This window comes from Artemia sp. Qi Xiang Cuo, chromosome 12, assembly GCF_049724085.1.
Source record: "Artemia sp. Qi Xiang Cuo chromosome 12, ASM4972408v1, whole genome shotgun sequence".
In the NCBI taxonomy this organism is placed as follows: domain Eukaryota; kingdom Metazoa; phylum Arthropoda; class Branchiopoda; order Anostraca; family Artemiidae; genus Artemia; species Artemia sp. Qi Xiang Cuo.
Genome location: NC_142805.1, coordinates 25050741 through 25072645, shown reverse-complemented (window position 1 = coordinate 25072645; position 21905 = coordinate 25050741). Strand labels below are relative to the sequence as shown.

Here is a 21905-nt window from a genome sequence, read left to right as displayed (position 1 = left end):
TGAATTTCTTTCATTGAAATGCAAGAGTTGGAATATTTCAGTACTGGTTTGTTGTGGTTTACCATTTCACAGTTACATTCTCTCGATTTTTCAAAGTTCATTTGAATTTCTTTCATTGAAATGCAAGAGTTGGAATATTTCAGTAGTGTTTTGTCGTAGTTTACCTTATTACAGTTACATTCTCTTGATTTTTCAAAGTTAATTTTGAATATCATTCATTGAAATGCAAGAGTTGGAATATTGCAGTAGTGTTATGTCGTGGTTTACTTTGTCACAGTTACATTCTCTTGATTTTTCTAGGTTCATTTGAATATCTCTCCTTGCAATGCAAGGGTTGGAATATTTCAGTAGTGTTTTGTTGCGGATTACCTTGTCACAGTTACATTTTCTTGATTTTTAAAACTTCTTTTTTAATTTCTTTCGCTTAAATGAAAGAGTTGGATTATTTCAGTAGTTTTTTGTCGTGGTTTACCTTGTCACAGATACATTCTCTTGATTTTTCAAAGTTCATTTTGAATTTCTTTCGATGAAATGCAAGAGTTGGATCATTTCAGTAGTTTTATGTTGTGGTTTACAGTGTCACAGTTAAATTCTCTTGATTTTTCAAAGTTCATTTTGAATTTCGTTCATTTAAATGCAAGAGTTTGAATATTTCAGTAGTGTTTTGTTGTGGTTTACCTTGTCACAGTTAAATTCTCTTGATTTTTCAAAGTTCATTTTGAATTTCTTTCATTGAAATGTAAGATTTGGAATATTTCAATAGTGTTTTTACGTGATTTACCTTGCCACAGTTACATTCTCTTAATTTTTCAAAGTTCGTATTGGATTTCTTTCATTGAAATGAAAGAGTTGAAAATATTTCAATTGTGTTTTGTCGTTGTTTATATTTACACAGTTTCGTTCTAATGAATATTCAAAGTTCATTGTCAATTTTTTTTATCAATAAGCTCGGGTCGTATCAATCAAGAAGTGTATTGTTTCGCAAGTCCTTGTAACTCTTCCATTCTATTAATTATTCAATTATAATTTTGAATTTCACTCTTTGATATTATATTTCTGGAATATTTCAGTAGTGTTTTTTAATATTTTACCTTCTCACAGTAACTTTCTTTGAATTTTTCAAAGTTCATTTTGAATTTCTTTCAGTTAAAAATAAGAGTTGCATTAATGAATTAGAATTTTGTTGTGGCCTAGTAAGTTACTCTTACAGTTTCTGGGTGTTTCAATGGCCATTTTCGAGTTAATTCATTGTAATGCAATAAATGGAAAATTTCATTAGCGTTTTGTAATGCTAAAAATTATCACCGTTAAATTTTATTAATTTTTCAAAGTTCTTATTGTATTTCTATCTGTGAAATGCAAGAGTTGGAATATTTCAGTAGTGTTTTGTCGTGGTTTACCATGTCTCAGTTACATTCTCTTGATTTTTCAAAGTTCTTTTTGAATTTCATTCATTGAAATGCAAGAGTTGGAATATTTCAGTAGTGTTTTGTCGTGGTTTACCTTGTCAAAGTTACGTTTTCCTTACTTTTCAAATTTCATTTTGAATTTCTTTCGTTGAAAAGCAAGAGTTTGAATATTTCATTAGTGTTTTGTTGTGGTATACATGGCCACAGTTAATTTATATCGATTTTAAAATGTTAAGAGCAGTTTTATTACATTTAAATTAGATAGTTGGAATATTTAAGTAGTGTTTTGTAATGGTTTACATTGTTGAACATAAATTCGCTTAATTTTTCAAATTTCATTTTGAATTTCTTTAGTTGAAATGCAAGAGTTGTATTATTTCAGTAGCGTTTTGTCATGGTTTACCTTGTCGCAGTTATAGTTTCTTGATTTTTCAAGGTTCCTTTTAAATTTTGTTCATTAAAATACGTGAGTTTAATTATTTCAGTAGTGCTATGTCGTGGTTTACCTCGTTAAAGTTAAATTCTCTTGATTTTTCGAAGTTCCTTTTGTATTTCTTTCGTTGAAATGCAAGAGTTTGAATATTTCGGTAGAGTTATGTCGTGGTTTACTTTGTCAAAGTTACATTCTCTTGATTTTTCAAAGTTCATTTGAATTTCTTTCCTTGAAATGCAAGGGTTGGAATATTTCAGTAGTGTTTTGTTGCTGATTACCTTGTCACAGTTAAATTCTCTTGATTTTTCAAAGTTGATTTTGAATTTCTCTCATTGAAATGCAAGAGTTTGAATATTTCAGTAGTGTTTTGTCGTGGTTTACCTTGTCACACTTACATTTTCTTGATTTTTCAAAGTTCATTTTAGATTTCTTTCATTGAAATGCAAGAGTTGTTATATTTCAGTAGTGTTTTGTCGTGGTTTACCTTGTCACAGTTACATTCTCTTGATTTTTCAAAGTTCATTATGGATTTCTCTCGTTGAAATGCAAGAGTTGTATTATTTCAGTAGTGTTTTTTCATGGTTTACGGTGTCACAGTTACATTCTCTTGATTTTTCAAAGTTAATTTTGGATATCTCTCGTTTAAATGCATGAGTTGGAATATTTCAGTAGAGTTTTGTCATGGTTTACCATGTCACATTTACATTCTCTTAATTTTTCAATGTTCCTATCTAATTTCCTTCGTTGAAATGAAAGAGTTCTAATATTTCAATAGTTGTTTGTCTTTGTTTACCTTGTCTCAGTTAAAGTTTAGTGATTTTTCAAAGTTCATTTTGAATTTCTTTCGTTGAAATGCAAGAGTTGAAATATTTCAGTAGTGTTTGGTTATGGTTTACCTTGTCACAGTTACATTCTATTGATTTTTCATAGTTCATTTGAAATTCTTTCCATGAAATGCAAGGGATGAATTATTTCAGTAGTGTTTTTTCGTGGTTTACTTTGTCACAGTTACATTCTCTTGATTTTTAAAAGTTCTTTTATTTCGTTGTAATATGTTTTTGTTGTTCTTTACTTTGAAAAAGTTATATTTTCTTGATTTTTGTTAGGTTAGGTTAGGTCAGGCTAGATAAAGTTAGGTTAGGTTAAATTAGGTTAAGTTAGGTTAGGTTAGGTTAGGTTAGCCTACGTCCGCGCGCGTACGTAGGCTAACCTAACCTAACCTAACCTAACTTAGCCTAACCTAACCTAACTTGATCTAGCCTAACCTAACCTAACCTAACCTAACCTAACAAAAATCAAGAAAATGTAACTGTGTCAAGGTAAAGCACAACAAAACATATTTCAACGAAAGAAATGAACTTTGAAAAATCAAGAGAATGTAACTGTGACATAGTAAACCATGACAAAACACTACTGAAATAATCCAACTCTTGCATTTCATTTAAAGAAATTAATAATGAACATTGAAAACTCAAGAAAATGTTATTTTGACATGGTGCGCCACTTGAAAACAATAATTAAATAATCGTACTCTTGATTAGACGCGAAAGAAATACAAAATGAAATTTGAAAAATCGATAGACGGTAGCTGTGACACTTTCAACCACGATGCACAACTCTTGAAATATTCCAACTCTTGCTTTTCAACGAAAGAAATTCAAAAGGAACTTTGAAAAATAAAGAGAATGTAACTGTGACATGGTAAACCATGAAAAAACACTACTGAAATATTCCAAATCTTGCATTTAAACGAAAGAAATCCAAAATGAACTTTGAAAAATCAAGAGAATGTAACTGTGACACGGTAAACCACGACAAAACACTACTGAAATAATTCAACTCTTGCATTTTAACTAGAGAAATCCATAATGAACTTTGAAAAATCAAGAGAATGTAACTGTGACAAGGTAAACCACGACAAAACACTACTGAAATATAACAACTCTTGCATTTCAATGAAAGAAATCTAAAATGAACTTTGAAAAATCAAGAAAATGTAAGTTTGACAAGGTAAACCACGACAAAACACTACTGAAATATTCAAACTCTTGCATTTAAAAGAAATTAATTCAAAATGAACTTTTAAAAATCTGGAAAATATAACTGTGACAAGGTAAACAGCAACAAAACACTACTGAAATATTCCAACCCTTGCATTTCAAGGAAAGAAATTCAAATGAACTATGAAAAATCATGAGAATGTAACTGTGACAAAGTAAACCACGACATAACTCTACCGAAATATTCCAACTCTTGCATTTCAACGAAAGAAATCCAAAATGAACTTTGAAAAATCAAGAGAATGTAAGTTTGACATAGTAATCCACGACAAAATAATACTTAAATAATCCACCTCTTGAATTTCACTAAAAAGAAATTCAAAATGAACCTTGAAAAATCATTAGAATATAACTGCTACAGTGTAAAACACTACATAACTCTTCTCAAATAATAAAACCCTTGCATTTCAAAGAAGGAAATTCAAAATGAACTTTGAAAAATTAAGAGAATGTAACTGCGACAAGGTAAACAACGACAAAACACTACTGAAATATTCCAACTCTTGCATTTCAATGTAAGAAAACCGAAATGAACTTTGGAAAATCAAGAAAATGTAACTGTGACAAGGTAAACCACAACAAAACACTACTGAAATATTCCAACTCTTGCATTTCAACGAAAGAAATTCAAAATGAACTTTGAAAAGTCAAGAAAATGTAACTGTGACAAGGTAAACCACGACATAACACTACCGAAATATTCCAACTCTTGCATTTCAATGAATGAAATTCAAAAAGAACTTTGAAAAATCAAGAGAATGTAACTGTGACATGGTAAACCACAACAAAACACTACTGAAATATTCCAACTCTTGCATTTCAACAAAAGAAATTCAAAATGAACTTTGAAAAATTAATAAAAGATAACTGTGACAAGGCATAACTCGGCAAAACAGTACTGAAATATTCCAATTCTTGCATTTTAATGAAAGAAATCTAAAAAGTACTTGGAAAAATCAAGAGAATGTAACTATGACAGGGTAAACCACGACAAAACACTACTGAAATATTCCAACTCTTGCATTTCAATGAAAGAAATCCAATACGAACTTTGGAAAATCAAGAAAATGTAACTGTGACAAGGTAAACCACATGAAAACACTACTGAAATATTCCAACTCATGCATTTCAGTGAAATAATTCGAAAATGAATTTTGAAAAATCAAGCAAATGTAACTCTGAGAAGGTAAAAAACGACAAAACACTACTGAAATATTCCAACTCTTGCAGTCCAACTAAAGAAATTCAAAATGGACTCTGAAAAATCCAAAGAAAATTGCGGTGAGAAGGTAAAATATGAAAAAAAACTACCTACAAATATAAGAAATTTCAATAAAAAGTATGAAATTAAAAGATAAAATTGTAATTCTAATAGAATGTAAGAGAGATTCTGTATTGCACAACAAAACACTACTTGACTGAGACAACCCTTTATTGTCGCTAAAAGACCATGCCTTCGTAAATTCAAAAATCATTAGAACTCACATGTGTCATTATTTACAATGACAAACACAAGTGAAGTGAACTAGATCTTACTACATTTCAATGAAAGAAATCCAATACGAACTTTGAAAAATTAAGAGAATGTAACTGTGACAAGGTAAACCACGACAAAACAGTATAGAAATATTCCAAGTCTTATATTTCAATGAAAGAAATACAAAATTAGCTTTGCAAAATCAAGAGAATTAAACCGTGACAATGTAAACCTCAACAAAACACTACTGAAATATTCCAACTCTTGCATTTCAATGAAAGAAATCCAAAATGAATTTGAAAAATCAAGAGAATGTATCAGTGAAATAGTTAACCATGACATAACACTTGTTAAATATTCTAACTATTGCATATCAACTAAAGAACATCAAAATGAACATTTAAAAATCAATAGACTGTTACAGCGACAAGGTTTAACATGACAACACACTAGTTAAATGTTCAACGTCGTGCATGTCAACGGTATAAATAAAGTATAAAACGTCGAAAATAAAGCTAATGTAACTGTGACAAGTTAAACCCCAAAAAAACACTAATTAAATATTCAAACTCTTGCATTTCAATGATAGAAATTCAAAATGAACTTTGAAAAAACAAGAGAATGTAACTCTGACAAGGTAAACCACAACAAACCCCTACTGAAATATTATAACTCTTGCATTTAAATCAAAGAAATTCAAAATGAACTACGAAAAATCAAGAGAATGTAAGAGTGACACGGTAAACCACAACACAACACTACTGAAATAATCCAACTCTTGTATTTCAGTGAAAGAAATTCAAAATGAACTTTGAAAAATCAAGAGAATGTATCTGTGACACGGTAAACCATAATAAAACACTACTGGAATAATCCAACTCTTGCTTTTCAGCGATAGAAATTCAAAATAACCTTTGAAAATTAAAGAGATTGTAACAGTTACTAGGTAAGCCGCAACAAAACACTACTGAACTAATTAATGCCTTGCATGTCTAGGAAAGAAATTCAAATGAACTTTGAAAAATTAAGAGAATGTAACTGTGACAAGGTAAACCACGATAAACCACTACTGAAATATTTCAATCCTAGCATTTCAATGAAATAAATTGAAAATTAGCTTTGAAAAATCAAGAGAATTTACCAGTTACAGGGTGAATTCCGACATACTCCATCTGCAAAATTCCAAATCCTGCAATTAAATGAAAGAAATTAAAAATTAAATTTTACTAAAAGAGTAAATGTAACTGTGACAAGGTAAACCACAATATAACAGTACTGAAATAATCCAACTCTTGCATTTCACCGAAAGAAATTCAAAATGAACTTTGAAAAATCAAGAGAATGTAACTGTGACTAGGTAAGTCACGACAAAACACTAGTGAAGCTTTCAAACTATATCAGTTCAATAAACGAAATTCAAAATTAACAACTGAAGAACATGAGAATGTAACTGTGACACGGTACACCACGACAAAATCCTATTGAAATATACTAAGCCTTACGTTTCAGTGAAAGAAGATCGAAAGTAAATTTGAAAAATCAAGAGAATGTAACTTTGACTAAGAAAACCGTGACGTGACAATACTTACATAATACAACCTTTTAATTTCAACAAAATAAATTCAAAATAACGTTCGAAAAATCAAGAGAATGTAACTGTGAAAAGGTAATCCGCAACAAAACACTACTGAAATAATCTAACACTTTCATTTCAAGGAAAGAAATTCAAATGAACTTAGAAAAATCAAGATAGTGTAACTTTGACAATGTAAACCACGACAAAACACTATTGCAATATTCCAACTCTTTCATTTCAATGAATTATATTCTAAATTAACTTTGAAAAATCAAGAGAATGTAACTATGACAAGGTTAATTACAACAAAACACAGCTGAAATATTTCTACTCTTGCATTTAAATGAATTTAATTCAAAATGAACTTTGAAAAAACAAGAGAATGTAACTGTTAAAATGTAAACAACGACAAAACACCACTGAAATAATCCAACTATTTCAATTCAATTAATGAAATTAAAAATGAACTTTGAAAAATTGAAAGAATGTAACTGTGACAAAGTAAACCACAACAAAACTTTAATGAAATAATCCAACTCTTGCATTTCAACGAAAGAAATTCAAAATGAACTTTGAAAAATTAAGAAAATGTAACTGTGACAATGTAAACCACGATAAACCACTACTGAACTAATCCAACTCTTGCATTTCAATGAAAGAAATTCAAAATGAACTTTGAAAAATCAAGAGAATGTATCTGTGACAAGGTAAACCACGACAAAACACTACTGAAATATTCCAACTCCTGCATTTCAGCGAAATAATTTCAACATGAACTTTGAAAAATCAAGAGAATGTAACTGTGACTAGGTAAGCCACAACAAAACACTACTGAAATATTCCAACCCTTTGCATTTCATGGAAAGAAATTCAAATGAACTTTGAAAAATCAAGAAAATGTAACTGTGACAAGGTAAACCGCAAAAACTGAAATAATCCAACTCTTGCATTTCAACGAAAGAAATTCAAAATGAACTTTGAAAAATCAAGAGAATGTAACTGTGACAAGGTAAACCACGACAAACCACTAGTGAAATAATCAAAATCTTGCATTTCATTGAAAGAAATTCAAAATGAACTTTGAAAAATCGAGAGAATGTAACTGTGACAAGGTAAACCACAACAAAACACTATTGAAATATTCCAACTCTTGAATTTCGATGAAAGAAATTCAAAATGAACTTTGAAAAATCAAGAGAATTTATCTGTCACAAAGAAAACAACGACAACACACTACTGAAATAATCCAAATCTTGCATTTCACTGAAATAAATTCAAAATGAAATGAGGAAAGTCAAAAGAATGCAAAATTGATAAATAAACCACTACAAAACACTAGTGGAATATTTAAACTCTTGCATTTAAATGAAAGAAATTCAATATGAACTTTGAAAAAACAAGAGAATGTAACTGTGATAAGGTAAACCACGACAAAACACTACTGAAATATTCTAACTCTTGCATTTCAATGAAAGAAATTCAAAATGAACTTTGAAAAATCGAGAGAATGTAACTGTGACAAGGTAAACCACGAAAAACCACTACTGAAATATTCCAACTCTTGCATTTCAATGAAAGAAATTCAAATGAACTTTAAAAAAACAAGAGAATGTAACTGTGACATGGTAAACCACGACAAAACACTCTTCAAATAATCCAACTCTTGCATTTCAACGAATGGAATTCAAAATAAACTTTGGAAAATCAAGAGAATGTAGCTGTGAAACTGTAAACCATAACAAAACACTACTGAAATGATCCAACTCTTGCATTTCAGAGAAAGAAATTCAAAATGAACTTTGAAAAATCAAGAGAATGTATATGTGACAATGTAAACCACGACAAAACACTAGTGAAATAATCCAACTCTTGCATTTCAACGAAAGAAATTCAAAATGAACTTTGAAAAATCAAGAGAATGTAACTGTGACTATGTAATCCGCAACAAAACACTACTGAAATATTCCAACACTTGCATTTCATCGAAAGAAATTCAAATGAAACTAATAAAATCAAGAGAGTGTAACTGTGACAAAGTAAACCATGACAAAACACTACTGCAATATTCCAACTCTTGCATTTCAATAAATGAAATTCAAAATGAACTTTGAAAAATCAAGAGAATGTATCTGTGACAAGGTAAATCACGACAAAACACTACTGAAATAATCCAACTCTTGCATTTCAATGAAAGAAATTCAAATGAACTTTGAAAAATCAAGAGAATGTAACTGTGAAATGGTAAACCACAACAAACCAGTAGTGAAATAATCCAACTCTTGCATTTCAATGAAAGAAATTCAAAATGAACTTTGAAAAATCAAGAGAATGTAACTGTGACAAGGTAAACCACAAAAAACCACTACTGAAATAATCCAACTCTTGCATTTCAACGAAATAAATTCAAAATGAACTTTGAAAAATCAAGAGAATGTAACTGTGACAAGGTAAACCACGACAAAACACTAGTGAAATAATCCAACTCTTACATTTCAACGAAAGAAATCGAAAATGATCTTTTAAAAATAAAGAGAATGTAAGTGTGACAAGGTAAGCCACGAAAAAACACTATTGAAATATTCCAATTGTCCTAGTCGATTACGTCATTCAATGCCCATGTATGGACTCCTGTCATGACCTTCTGATATGGTTCAACTGATTATGTAATCAATTTACCCGAAATCCATTTTCCTAGTCGATTACGTCATTCTATGTCCATATATGGACCCCCGTCACGACCTCCTGATATGGTTCTACCGATTATTTAATCAATTTATCAGATATCCAACTGTCCTAGTCGATTACGTCATTCTATGCCCATGTATGGACTCCCGTCATGACCTTCTGATAGGGTTCTACTGATTATGTAATCAATTTATCCAAAATCCATTTTCCTAGTCGATTACGTCATTCTATGCCCATGTATGGACTCCCGTCATGACCTCCTGATATGGTTCTACCGATTATGTAATCAATTTCTCAGAAAATCCATTTGTCCTAGTTGATTACATCATTCTTGTGTCATATGTCATGTGTCATGTGTCATTCGTCACGTGTCATGTTTCGTGTCATGTGTCATGTGTCATTTACTATTTCTGGATCATAACATCCGCTGAGAGCGTGCCAAAAACACACCCGGAGAAAGAGGTCATTGACCCCATTAACCACGTGTTCTCCCTAGGGACTCTATGCCCTTATTTGGTGTACTGACAGAGTTAGACTAAATTATAGATGGCAGCAGGGGTGGGTGTCACGAGTAACACCCCCCCCCCCTTCTACTATTGTTTTGGAATTGGAAGCACATTATTTCCAATTATTTTATAACTCTCTAAAGTTTCACATGCAGGTATTGGATTAACGACGCTTTTTGTCTACTATGATCCATGCGTCAACCCTGCAATGCGTTTCTACACCTGAGGTCGAACCCTGGGTTTCGTATTAACAATCTGAGATCAAACCCACTGCAATAAAACTTATATATACAAATTTAGCAAATCAACAAAATTATAACGACCAGAAATTCTTATTATATGAGGGGGTTTGCTCGTCCTCAACACCTCGCTCTTTACGCAAAAGTTTTTTAGTACTTAAAAAAACTTCTTATTGCTCTAATTAAAAGAACATAGTGTTTCAGAAGTCATTCTTAAAGAATTGGGACGGAATTCAAACTTTAGCGCAAAGAACGAGGTGTTTCAGTGTTTAATGTCGCTTCTTACTTTCAGTTAAAAAAAAAAAAATTGTTTTTATTATTTAATTCAGTTAAAGATCATGAGGCTGAGGGGAATATAAGTTGAAGTGTACGGGGGTGGAGCTAAACAGATTTGAGTTGATTAAGGTTGAGCAGAATGAACTGAGGTAAAAAGGTTGAGTTAAATTGGGTGGAGGTAAATAGGGTTTAATTAAATGAAGTTTGGGTGAACGTGGGCTAAGTTAAATTGGTTTGAATTGAATGGGTGGTGGTGAATTGTGTTAAGCAGAATAGGGCTGAGTTCATCGAACAACATTGTGTGGGCATGCTTGATTCTCTGTACTATGTATTCAAAAGTTTCAGAGTTCTGAAATGTGCCAAGTAGCTTAGCCCGATTATTCGTGCTAACACTAACACGGGGACCCACTTAAGGCTACTAAAGGGCCGGACTGACACTAATTTGGATGGTAAAACTCTACAAAGTTTTGAAGCTTTTAATATATATTTTACTTTTAGTTTATCCAAATCTAGCAATGTTCTGCAATGACGAGCTGTCTCTCAATTCCAAAAAGCTGAAAAATTTGTTGTTCCAACACAGGCCAATAAAATCCAAGATTTCAAATTTTGGGAGGAATCAATTATAAGCCTAATAAAACAGACATGTTACTATAGAAATAAGCACAGACGATGTTTTTATCATAATGTTCAGTGTTGCATAATATCCTAAAGTCATTTAATGCTGAATTTTATTTCCGCTAAATTGTAATAACGCCTAAGATGAAAATGATAGGCATTGAACTGGAAATGAACATGGAATAAAACCGTTCAGCCAAAAACAACGACGTTTTTTTACGATAAAAGCATTTTGTCTAGTGTATCGTACGGTATAAGTTGTTTCGTCACGTTGAAATCTAATTTATTAAATACCAGGGTTTCTTTGTTCTAAAGATTTTTATGATGTAATGTTTAGTAATACATAGATTTCTTCTATCGGAACTTTCAAACCAGTGTGTCCCTTCTGATGGGATATTATCTGATGTGAATCCAATGCTGTATAATCTTCGAAATAAATTGGAAAAGGCGACTTAAAACGTACTATGTTACACAAGATAAATTTGTAGACACAATTTTTGGTTATAAATTATGCGTATATGGCTATGAGATAAGAATAACGCGTAGTCAAGGCAAAAACGAGGTCATGTGCGCAATACATCAAAAATCAAATAATCAAACATCAGCAATATTCGTAAAACTAAATATAAATAATATCTTTAAAGTGGCAAAATAAAATGTCTTTTGGATAAACATACGCTCTAGATCTCTTACTACTCTGCAAATCAATTGTGATGACGCACTTTTTAATCAACTGGAACCAGCTCAAATGAATAAACAAGTGCAAGGGTATATTTTGGGTAGAAAGTCTCTGGTTTTTTTTTCTGTTTCAAACTCAAATAATTTAAAAACAAAATTATTAAAGTAGGCTGGTTCAAATAAATAAAGGCTAACTAAGGACGGCCCTTTTTCCAAAAATCAACATCCCTAATTGTTGCATTTGATTTAACAATTCATCAGCACAACTTACATCTATATTCAATTTATTAGTGAATTTATCGTCTATTACTGAAAAATTTCAGCAATGAAAAAAGAAAAAGAATAACACAGTTGAGAGCTGAAAAAAATATATTACGCAAATTTAAAACACAAGCACATTATATAAATTTTTACTGAAGAACGGGAAAATGAAAAATTATGCTTCGGTTTTTTTCTGTTATTAATTTAAAAAAAATCTACGAAATAAGTTTTCAAACAACTGAAAAAAAAACAACAAATGAATAAGGATAAAGTCTTAATAATGTTAGATTTATTAGGGTAAAAAAGTAAAAACATTTAAAATGTATTTTCTTTTCAGTAAAGTGCAAATTATGCTCTGCTCTTCAGAACACTTGGAGGGGGGGGGGGGGACGTCGTCCGTACTACAGTTATGCTAGTCTCCAAAATGTTGTGCCAACGTCGCCCTTTACTTAGACAGCGCTATTGCGCTGCCTATGATTAGTATAGACAAATCTTACTATATAATTAGCAATTGTCCGTAACACTCAACGAAATTCTAATCTCAAAACAACAACGCAATGTCATACAACAGGCAACAGTTTCTCCGGAGTACTTTTAAAATCAGCTGGTTTTTGATAACCAGAGGTAGTGTAACCCGCCCCCCCCCTAAATTTTCGTGAATTGACACCACTGGTATAACAGCTGGGGGAAGAAGTTGAAACTTCCCGGATTTTTTTGAAGGGGGGACAAGGATACTTAGAATTTTGTGTTTGGGGAAAAAAGGTTTCTTCTCAGGGTTTCATAAAAGAGTGTATGCGCTTTATTTTTGTTTAATGGCTATCATCCAACTGATTCTGCTGATAGTCTGGAGCGTGTACCTCATAAGACTCTTGATAACGGAGTAGTGGGTTCGAGCCACACCTTTGACTTTTTTCCGCTTCCTCAAATACTGAACATCACACCTTTCTGGAAACGCCCCTTCAATAAAACTCGCCGGAATAACATCCAATCAATTCTGTTTTGCAAAGTATTTGCTTTGGCTATCTCCATGCCATAAACTTCTCAATTTATTGCAAACTTGCAGTAGGGTTTGTCGGGCGATAGGCATAAACAGGCCTCTCCAAGATAAAATTCGAAGCCCTCTTACACCCCTCCCTTTCCCAAAAAACCTTTTTTCTGAAAGTTTTAACTGGATCTCACAGCCACGAGAAAAAAAAACACCGACTTGCCAAAACTGTGAATAAACTCGTCACAGTTTTGGTAAAAACCTACTGACTCTGTAGCCGGAAATACTAGCTTGGTTTTATCTAACAGTTTTATTAACAAGATGCCGTCCGATTCTTTTCAGAGCTGTGACCTATGACATTGGCAGATTATAAAGGTACACTTTCAAATCACCAAACCAGATATTGTCGTCACTCACCAAATGCTAAGCATATCGTCGAAAAACCAGCCGAAAACCCAATGAACGGTCTTATAAGCTCAAATAACAATTTAATGGATTTTTTCTATTTTTTTTTTAATTTCACATCCCTTTTCGCTTTCTTCGCTAGTTTTGTTGTATGTGATCAGTATCTTTTTCCTTTTCCTTCTATCCTCACTCTCCTTTTGGTTGTTTTGACGGATTTCCAATTAATAATAATAATAATAATAACCATTTATGATATTCGGTTTCACTCCGTTTCTAAAAAAATTCTAAAACAGTCTAATTCTTGCCTATTCCTTATCGACATAAAACCATTAAATATTTTCTTATATATACCTTTAAGATCATCAAAGTTTCCTGGGTTTTCCGCGAAACTGCTTAAAACTTTTACATTTTCCATCCATTTTTCCTGTATGATCCATCATTTTTGAATAAAGAGAAATGCGAATTTTGAGCGCATTTTCTTAAAAAGTAATACATGCCAAAAATGAATGAGAAAAGTTGAATTTTGGAACCAATTGTAATACACAAAGTCAAATGCCCAACCAATTTCTGAACAACATTTAACGGTGTTAGGTTAATGATATATCATATAGGTTAACGATATATGATATATGGTAAGAATTTGGCTATTTATTACTTTTTTGTAGTTTATTTTTCCACATATATTTGGGGGGAGGGGCAAATTTTCCGTTTTATCAAATTTTTTCAATAAAATGCGTGTTTCAATGAAAATATCCCCAGAACGGTATTTCTCCAAATATAGAGGGGCAAAAATCTAGGAAGCACAGTCCACCCTACTTCCCCAGTTGATACCTCTGCATTTGCGTTGGTAACATTAGTTTCTTCGCACTAAAAACAAAGTTTATTCTAAAAATGGCCAACATCAGCAAAATGACAAAAAATAGATTGTTAATAATTATTTTTTATTTATATAATAGATCTGATAGCATAAATGAGATGTAATATATGTCTTAATGTATTAAAATATATACTGTATGCTTCATAACTTCTTTGATGGCAATTTAATTGAGTAAATATGAATTACCTTTTAAGTTTTCCGCTTTTCTTATCCTCAATTGGGACACTAGTGGTGGCAACACTGACTGGTGTATTTGCAGATGGAAAATTATCCAAACTTTCAGCACCATCTTTATCCAAAAGGGGTTCAAGGTCGAGCTGCAGCCTTTCCTTCATATTTTTGTCAGACACCTTATCTTCCACTTCATCATTTACATCATTAGTTTCCAACTTTTTATTTAAGGTATTCATAATATCATTAAAAAAGCTCCCTTCTGAGCTGGGAGATTTTAAATCTTCACTGCTCCCACTTTTAACTATTTCAACGTGATCACAGCATATTGAGTTTCCTTCATGATCAATTTCAACTTTATTCTCATCTGTTCTGTATATTTCACATTTTAAATTAATCAAATTCTCCTTATCTGCTTGTTCTCGTTCACTTTTTGTTAGAGGTATAACAAAGGTCAACATTTCCGCTTTTATATTGTCTAACTCATTTCCAAGCCAGTCATATCGTGTATCCTCTCTTAGCTTATTGGATAATAAACTTGAACTTTCACTTATCATTATGCTCATTTGCACCACTCCATAGCCTGAAAAAGAGTCATAAGCGGATATCAGAGTAAATATTTTATGTAGATTTCCAGAGCTTAACAGGGGACTACAAAGGGTATGTTCCAGAACTCACTCACTGGTGATAAGTAATTATATTTTATAGTTATTTAATAGTTTTTAATTATCTTCGTTTCAAGACAGTTGATAACAAAATGATAGTAGGTAATTTATACTATAAGAAGTGCAGAACGGAATATACACAATGTTAGCCCCTTTTATGTATTATAAGCATGTTAGGGGCTAATTGCGTTACTACCAGATGTTTTACTAAAGCAAATATCAAATATTTAATGATAATTAAGTTTTGGAACTCACCCAACGAAATAAAAAGGAGATAAGATTTTTTTTCCCAACAAGAAACAGCAAATATATTATATTAATAGTCAGCAGAAAAAGAAGAAAAATAAATCAGCATCAAACATCAAATTCCCCCCTCCCCCGTAAGGCTCTATGGCTGAGAATGGAAATAAAAAGCTGAAGAAAACAAGCGCTTTCTTCGCTTAAGCTGTTAATACTACTAAAAGTGTTCGTTAATAATTTTAAACATTGGCGACAAAAGCAGAAAAGGGGACGGAAGGGAATTTTTATTCCAAATTTCACAATAATTTCATATAATTCTTTTGACATTTTATTGTTTCGACAATTTTATTACCATATGCAACAAGTTTCTGTGTATGTTAACTTGGCTGAATATAAATTTGGTCCGATGTGTAAGATCCGGACACAAATAAAAGGTTTGGCCATCCTCCCAAGTATTCATGCCGAAGGGGGTTTTTGAGCCCTTACCTGACCCAGAAATCTTAAGATAGTCAGATCTTCTCTTTAAATTACAATGTTTTTTATTTAATCTGTATGTACTTGGCAATTTTAATTGTCCCCATTCCAAGGGCTACCTATCCCTATTTATATGAATGATGGCATCCTGCCTTGTGAGACTAAAAACTTACAATACAAATGCAGAATACAGAACAGTTAGAAATAGGATGAAAAATTTTACCTCCTCCTCCCATGAAAAGTATTTACAGGCTAACAATCCCATGCAAAATTTCCCCGGATGTCCTTGCTAGATTCTTTCAAGCACGAGGTTGAACTAGCATTTTCAAGAAACTTAAAATTTACCAAAATATTACTAACAAAAAATAAAGTTTTCTAAAATACAGAGGTTTTGATTACGTAAACTCATCCAGATTTAGATCCAGACTCTGAAATATGGGATAACTAATGCACCGAAAAAGTTATTTTTTTGGCAGCAATAAAGGAGGGGTGAGAGCCCTCGACCCCTAGATACGTCTAAGTAGTAGATACGCTTTAACTACGCAATTAGAAATAAATTCTCCTAAAAAACGCACCTCCTCAAGAAGATTTATGCCAGGCTAAGGTATAAGGAAAAAGGAAAGAAGACTTTCAAGGAAATATTATTTCTGTAGCGAAATTGAGAAGATGACTTTCGATTGAAAAGACGACTTTCAAATAGAAAATTCACTAAACTATTAGTTTAGTGAATTAGTTTTTATTATTATTAGTTATTTTTTTTACTATTAGTTATTAGTTTAGTGTCATCCATTGGCCTATTAGTGACACGTGTCACTACTGATTATTTAACTCTCCAGAATCTGTACAACAGAATGAAATGTTAGCATGTTGCCAGCAAGCATTATAATTGTTGCAGCTGCTCCAGCAAAAGCTCCTCGAGAGCCTAACTGAACATAGAGTTTGAGAAGAATGCTAAATGAAATTCTGGAGCATCCTTTTCTTCGAGTCCTTTATTATTACATGGCTTAATCGAGTCCAGTCGTATGAAGAGCTACTGACAAAGTTTAAAATGCAAACTCTGAAAAAAAGAAGAGAGAAACTCTGCATGGATTTTGGAAGTAAATCTCTGATCAACCCAATCCAGAAAACCCTTCCCCCCCCCCCTCAATCCACAACTCCCGCGCAGGGTTGCAGTGCCTGTTAAGAAACTTCAGCCGGTACGCTGTGCCCATCAATGGTTAGGGAAAAGTTTTATGCTTACTTTTGTAAAAATGTATAACAAAAATCAGGAGGATTCATTAGTGTTTTTTCTGTATTTGCTTTTTAATGTGACTATACCAAGGAAATTTGGCATTGCCATGAAAATTTTGGTGAAAATAAAAATTAATTTTATCTTGTCTACCTAAAAATAGGCATGGAAATTTAGGCTCCTGAATTTCAGGAGCTCTTAAAGAAATTTTAAGAATATAAGGAGTATTAACCCATGATTTTTCTATACCATCAACCAATTGTAAATCCAGCATTGACAAATATTCAGTTGACACTGTTTACTTCAGCAATTTTTAAGAACTGCATATGCTTAGCAATAAAAATAAAATTTGAATGTAACCACTGTAAATTCACAAATTGGTTCTGAGAATTTTGGTAAATCAGAAGATCGGTTGTTTAAAATTCTGAATGCCATTATTGTTTAAAGTCAATTTTAAATAAGGAATAATGTAACTCTCTGGTAATCGCCAGGAACAATTAAAACAGTGAAGGATTGAAATCATATATCTTTAGAGCACTTTATATTTTTAACATGTGCTGAAATGTCTTGGTCAATATGTAAAGCAGGGGTACATCTAAGGAGGGGGAGAGGTGGACAGTGGCGACACCTTAAAATTTAGCTCATGTTTTAGTTTAACTTAGCTTCTGTGTCCCCATTTGTCGGCAAACTGGACGGTTTTTTCGGCACTTTCTTTGTATCCCCCCTCCAGGGGCCGATCCAGGATTTTCTTAGGGGGGGGGTGCAAAATAGGTTGATCCGATAAATAAATTTAGGGGGGGGGGGAAATAGGTTGATCCGAAAAACTTGCGTTAGGAGCAAGTTTAATTAACGCAAAATTGAGTTAATTAAGTAAATTACACTACTTTAGATTAAGCTAGGGGGGGGGCGACCCCTCACCCCCTGGATCGGCCACTGCCCCCCTCCAAACCCATGCTACGCCTCTGATCTGAAGTAGAACTTAATTTGACGATAATAGGGAGCGCAATTGCGCTGCCTAAGTAAAGAACGATGTTGGCACAATGTATTTTTCTTGGGGGGGGGGGAGTTTTTGGTTTTTCCATACTAGGGCACTTCGTATCGAAGGAGTTGTCGTAGAAACTTCGAAAAGGGCCCATTCGATTGGAAATTGGAGTGACTAGTGCCCTTTTTAATAGCCAAAAGTGATTGGAGGGCAACTAGCCCCCCCATGCCCATCATTACCCAAAACACATTCAATCAAAATTTTGAGATAGCTATTTTGTTCAGCGTAGTTGATTTCAAGATACAAAATATGTTTTTGAGAAGGTCACTCCCCCACAAACCTCAGGGCAAGGGTTTTAAGTTATGCCCTGGGTGTATAATGTTGGCACAATGTATTATTTATAATTTTTTTCCTTTAGACCAGGGCACTTCGAATCGAAGAAGTTGTCTCAGAAACTTCAAAAAGGGCTCATTCAATTGGAAATCGGAGCAGCTTGTGCCCGTTTTAATAGTCAAAAGCGAATGGAAGGCAACTAAAACCCCATCCACGCCCACCATTTCCCGAAACACATCCAATAAAAATTTTGAGATAGCCATTTTGGTCAGCGTAGTTGATTTCCAGATAGTAGCTATATTTTTGAGGAGGACACTCCCCCGCAACCCTCGGGGCAAGGGTTGTAAGTTATGCCCTGGGGGCATATAAGGTTTTTATAGAACGCGTCGTCACAGAAACTTCAAAAATAGCTCATTCCATTGGAAATTGAAATGGCTAGTGCCCTTTTTAAAAGTCGAAAGTGATTGGAAGGCAACTAACACCCCTTCCACGCCCGCAATGTCCCCAAATTCATCCAATCAAAATTTTGAGACATCCATTTTGTTCCACGCAGTTTAAAGTTCAGGAAATTATACCTTTGATTAGAACACCCCCCACAGTCTTCAGGGCAAGGGTTATAAGTAATGCCCTGGGGGCATATAAGTTTTTATTGTAATCTTTGTTGTAGAAACTTGAAAAAAGGCTCATTCGATTGGAAATTCAAAGGGCTAATGCCCTTTTTAATAGTCGAAAGTGATTTGAGGGCAACTAACCTCCCTCTCACGCCAACCTTTTCCCCAAACAGATCCAATAAAAAAATTCAGATAGTCATTTTGTTCGGCGTAGTTGATTTCCGGATAAAAATTATGTTTTTGGGGAGGACACTCCCCCACAGCCCTCAGGGCAAGGGTTGTAAGCTATGCCCTGAGGACATATAAGGTTCTTAGGGAAAGAGTTGTCATAGAAACTTCAAAAAAGGCTCATTCGACTGAAAATTGAAAGGGCTAGTGCCCTTTCTAATAGTCGAAAGTGATTGGACGGTAACTAACCCACCTCTCACGCCAGGCTTTTCCCCAGACACATCCAATCAAAATTGTAAGATAGCCATTTTGTTCAACGTAGTCGAAAGTTCTGGAAATTTGGTCTTTGAAGATGAATACCCCCCCCCCCCACAGCCCTCAGGGCAAGGTTTGTAAGTTATGCCCTGGGGCTATATAAGGTTTTTATAGAACGCTTTGTCGTAGAAACTTTAAAAAGGGCTCATTGGATTTGAAAGTCAAAGGGCCAGTGCTCTTTTTAATAGTTGGAAGTGATTGGAGGGCAACTAACCCACCTCTCACGCCAGGCTTTTCCCCAAACACATCCAATCAAAATTGTAAGATAGCCATTTTGTTCAACGTAGTTGAAAGTTCTGGAAATTTGGTCTTTGAGGATGAATACCCCCCCCCCCCACAGCCCTCAGTGCAAGGGTTTTAAGTTATGCCCTTGGGGCATATAAGGTTCTTATAGAACGCTTTGTCGTAGAAACTTCAAAAGGGCTCATTCGATTGGAAATTGAAATGGCTAGTGTCCTTTTTAATAGTCGAAAGCGATTAAAAGGCAACTAACACCCCTTCCACGCCCACCATTTCCCCAAAAACATCCAATCAAAATTTGAAATAGCTATTTTGTTCCACGCAGTTTAAAGTTCAGGAAACTATACCTTTGATTAGAACACTCCCCCCACACTCTTCAGGGCAAGGGTTATAATTTATGCCCTGAGGCAATATAAGTTTTTATTGAAATCTTTGTCGTACAAACTTGAAAAGGGGCTCATTCAATTGGAAATTCAAAGGGCTAGTGCCCTTTTTAATAGTCTTGAAAGTGATTTGAGGGCAACTAACCCCCCTTTCACGCCTGCCATTTCCCTAAACACATCCAATCAAATTTTAAATAGCCATTTTATGCAACGTAGTTGAAAGTTTTGGAAATTAGGTCTTTAAGGATGACAGCCCCTCCACCCCCATAGCCCTCATGGCAAGAGTTGTAAGTTATGCCCTGGGGGCGTATAAGGTTTTCATAGAAGGCGATGTTGTAGAAACTTCAAAAAGGGCTCATTCAATTGGAAATTGAAGGGGCTAGTGCCCTTTTAATAGTCGAAAGTGACTGAAGGGCAACTAACCTCCCTCTCACGCCCACCATTTCCCCAAACATATCCAATCAAATTTTTGAGATATCCATTTTGTTCAACGTAGTCGACAGTTCTGGAAATTAGGTCTTTTAGGATGATACCCCCATCAAAGCCCTCTGTGCAAAAGTTGTAAGTTTTGCCCTGGGGGAATATAAGTTTTATATAAAAAGATGTTATAGTAATTTCAAAACGGGTTTATTTGACTGGAAATTGAAATTGCCCTTTTTAATAGTCAAAAGTGATGGGCGAGAAAATAACCCCCCTCTCAAGCTCTCCATTTCCCCAAGCATATTCAATCAAAGTTTAGAGATAGACATTTTGTTCAACGTTGATGAAAGTTCTGAAAATTATGTATTTAAGGATGACAAACCCCCCAGAGCCCCCAGGGCAAAGGTTGTAAGTTATGCCCTGGGGGCATATAAGGGTTTTATAGATAGAGTTGTGGTAAAAACTTCAAAAGGGGCTTATTCAATTGGAAACTGAGAGGGCTAGTGCCCTTTTTAATAGTTGAAAGAAATTGGAGGGCAACTAAACCACCTCTCACGCCCACCTTTTCCCCAAACACATCCAATTAAAATTTTAAGATAGCCATTTTGTTCAACGTAGTTGAAAGTTCTTGAAATTAGGTCTTTGAGGATGAATACCCCCTCCCCCCACACACAGCCCTCAGTGCAAGGGTTGTAAGTTATGCCCTTGGGGCATATAAGGTTTTTAAAGAACGCTTTGTCGCAGTAACTTCAAAAAAGGCTCATTCGATTGAAAATTGAAATGGCTAGTGCCCTTTTTAATAGTCGAAAGTGATTGAAAGGCAACTAACACCCCTTCTACGCCCACCATTTCCCCAAACACATCCAATCAAAATTTGAAATAGCCATTTTGTTCCACGCAGTTTAAAGTTCAGGAAACTATACCTTTGATTAGAACACTCCCCCCACAGTCTTCAGGGCAAGGGTTATAATTTATGCCCTGAGGCCATATAAGTTTTTATTGAAATCTTTGTCGTACAAACTTGAAAAGGGGCTCATTCTATTGGAAATTCAAAGGGCTAGTGCCCTTTTTAATAGTCTTGAAAGTGATTTGAGGGCAACTAACCCCCCTGTCACGCCCGCCTTGTCCCCAAACACATCCAATCAAAATTTTTACATAGCCATTTTATTCAACGTAGTTGAAAGTTTTGGAAA

At 33.8% G+C, this 21905-nt stretch overlaps 2 protein-coding genes across 2 annotated transcripts in view; one reads left to right on the top strand and one right to left on the bottom strand.

Moving 5' to 3' along the window:
• LOC148945912 (transmembrane protein 120 homolog) overlaps window positions 1-21905 on the top strand; it is a 545739-nt gene that overhangs the window by 53274 nt on the left and 470560 nt on the right. The window lies entirely within an intron of this gene.
• The window catches only part of LOC148945919 (uncharacterized), a 75877-nt gene that overhangs the window by 30302 nt on the left and 23670 nt on the right, over window positions 1-21905 (bottom strand). Inside the window, exon 2 of the mRNA XM_089097780.1 lies at window positions 14669-15236. Within this exon, the coding sequence (XP_088953906.1) occupies window positions 14669-15219 (551 nt within the window). The 5' untranslated portion in view covers window positions 15220-15236. The remainder of the gene's footprint in view (window positions 1-14668; window positions 15237-21905) is intronic.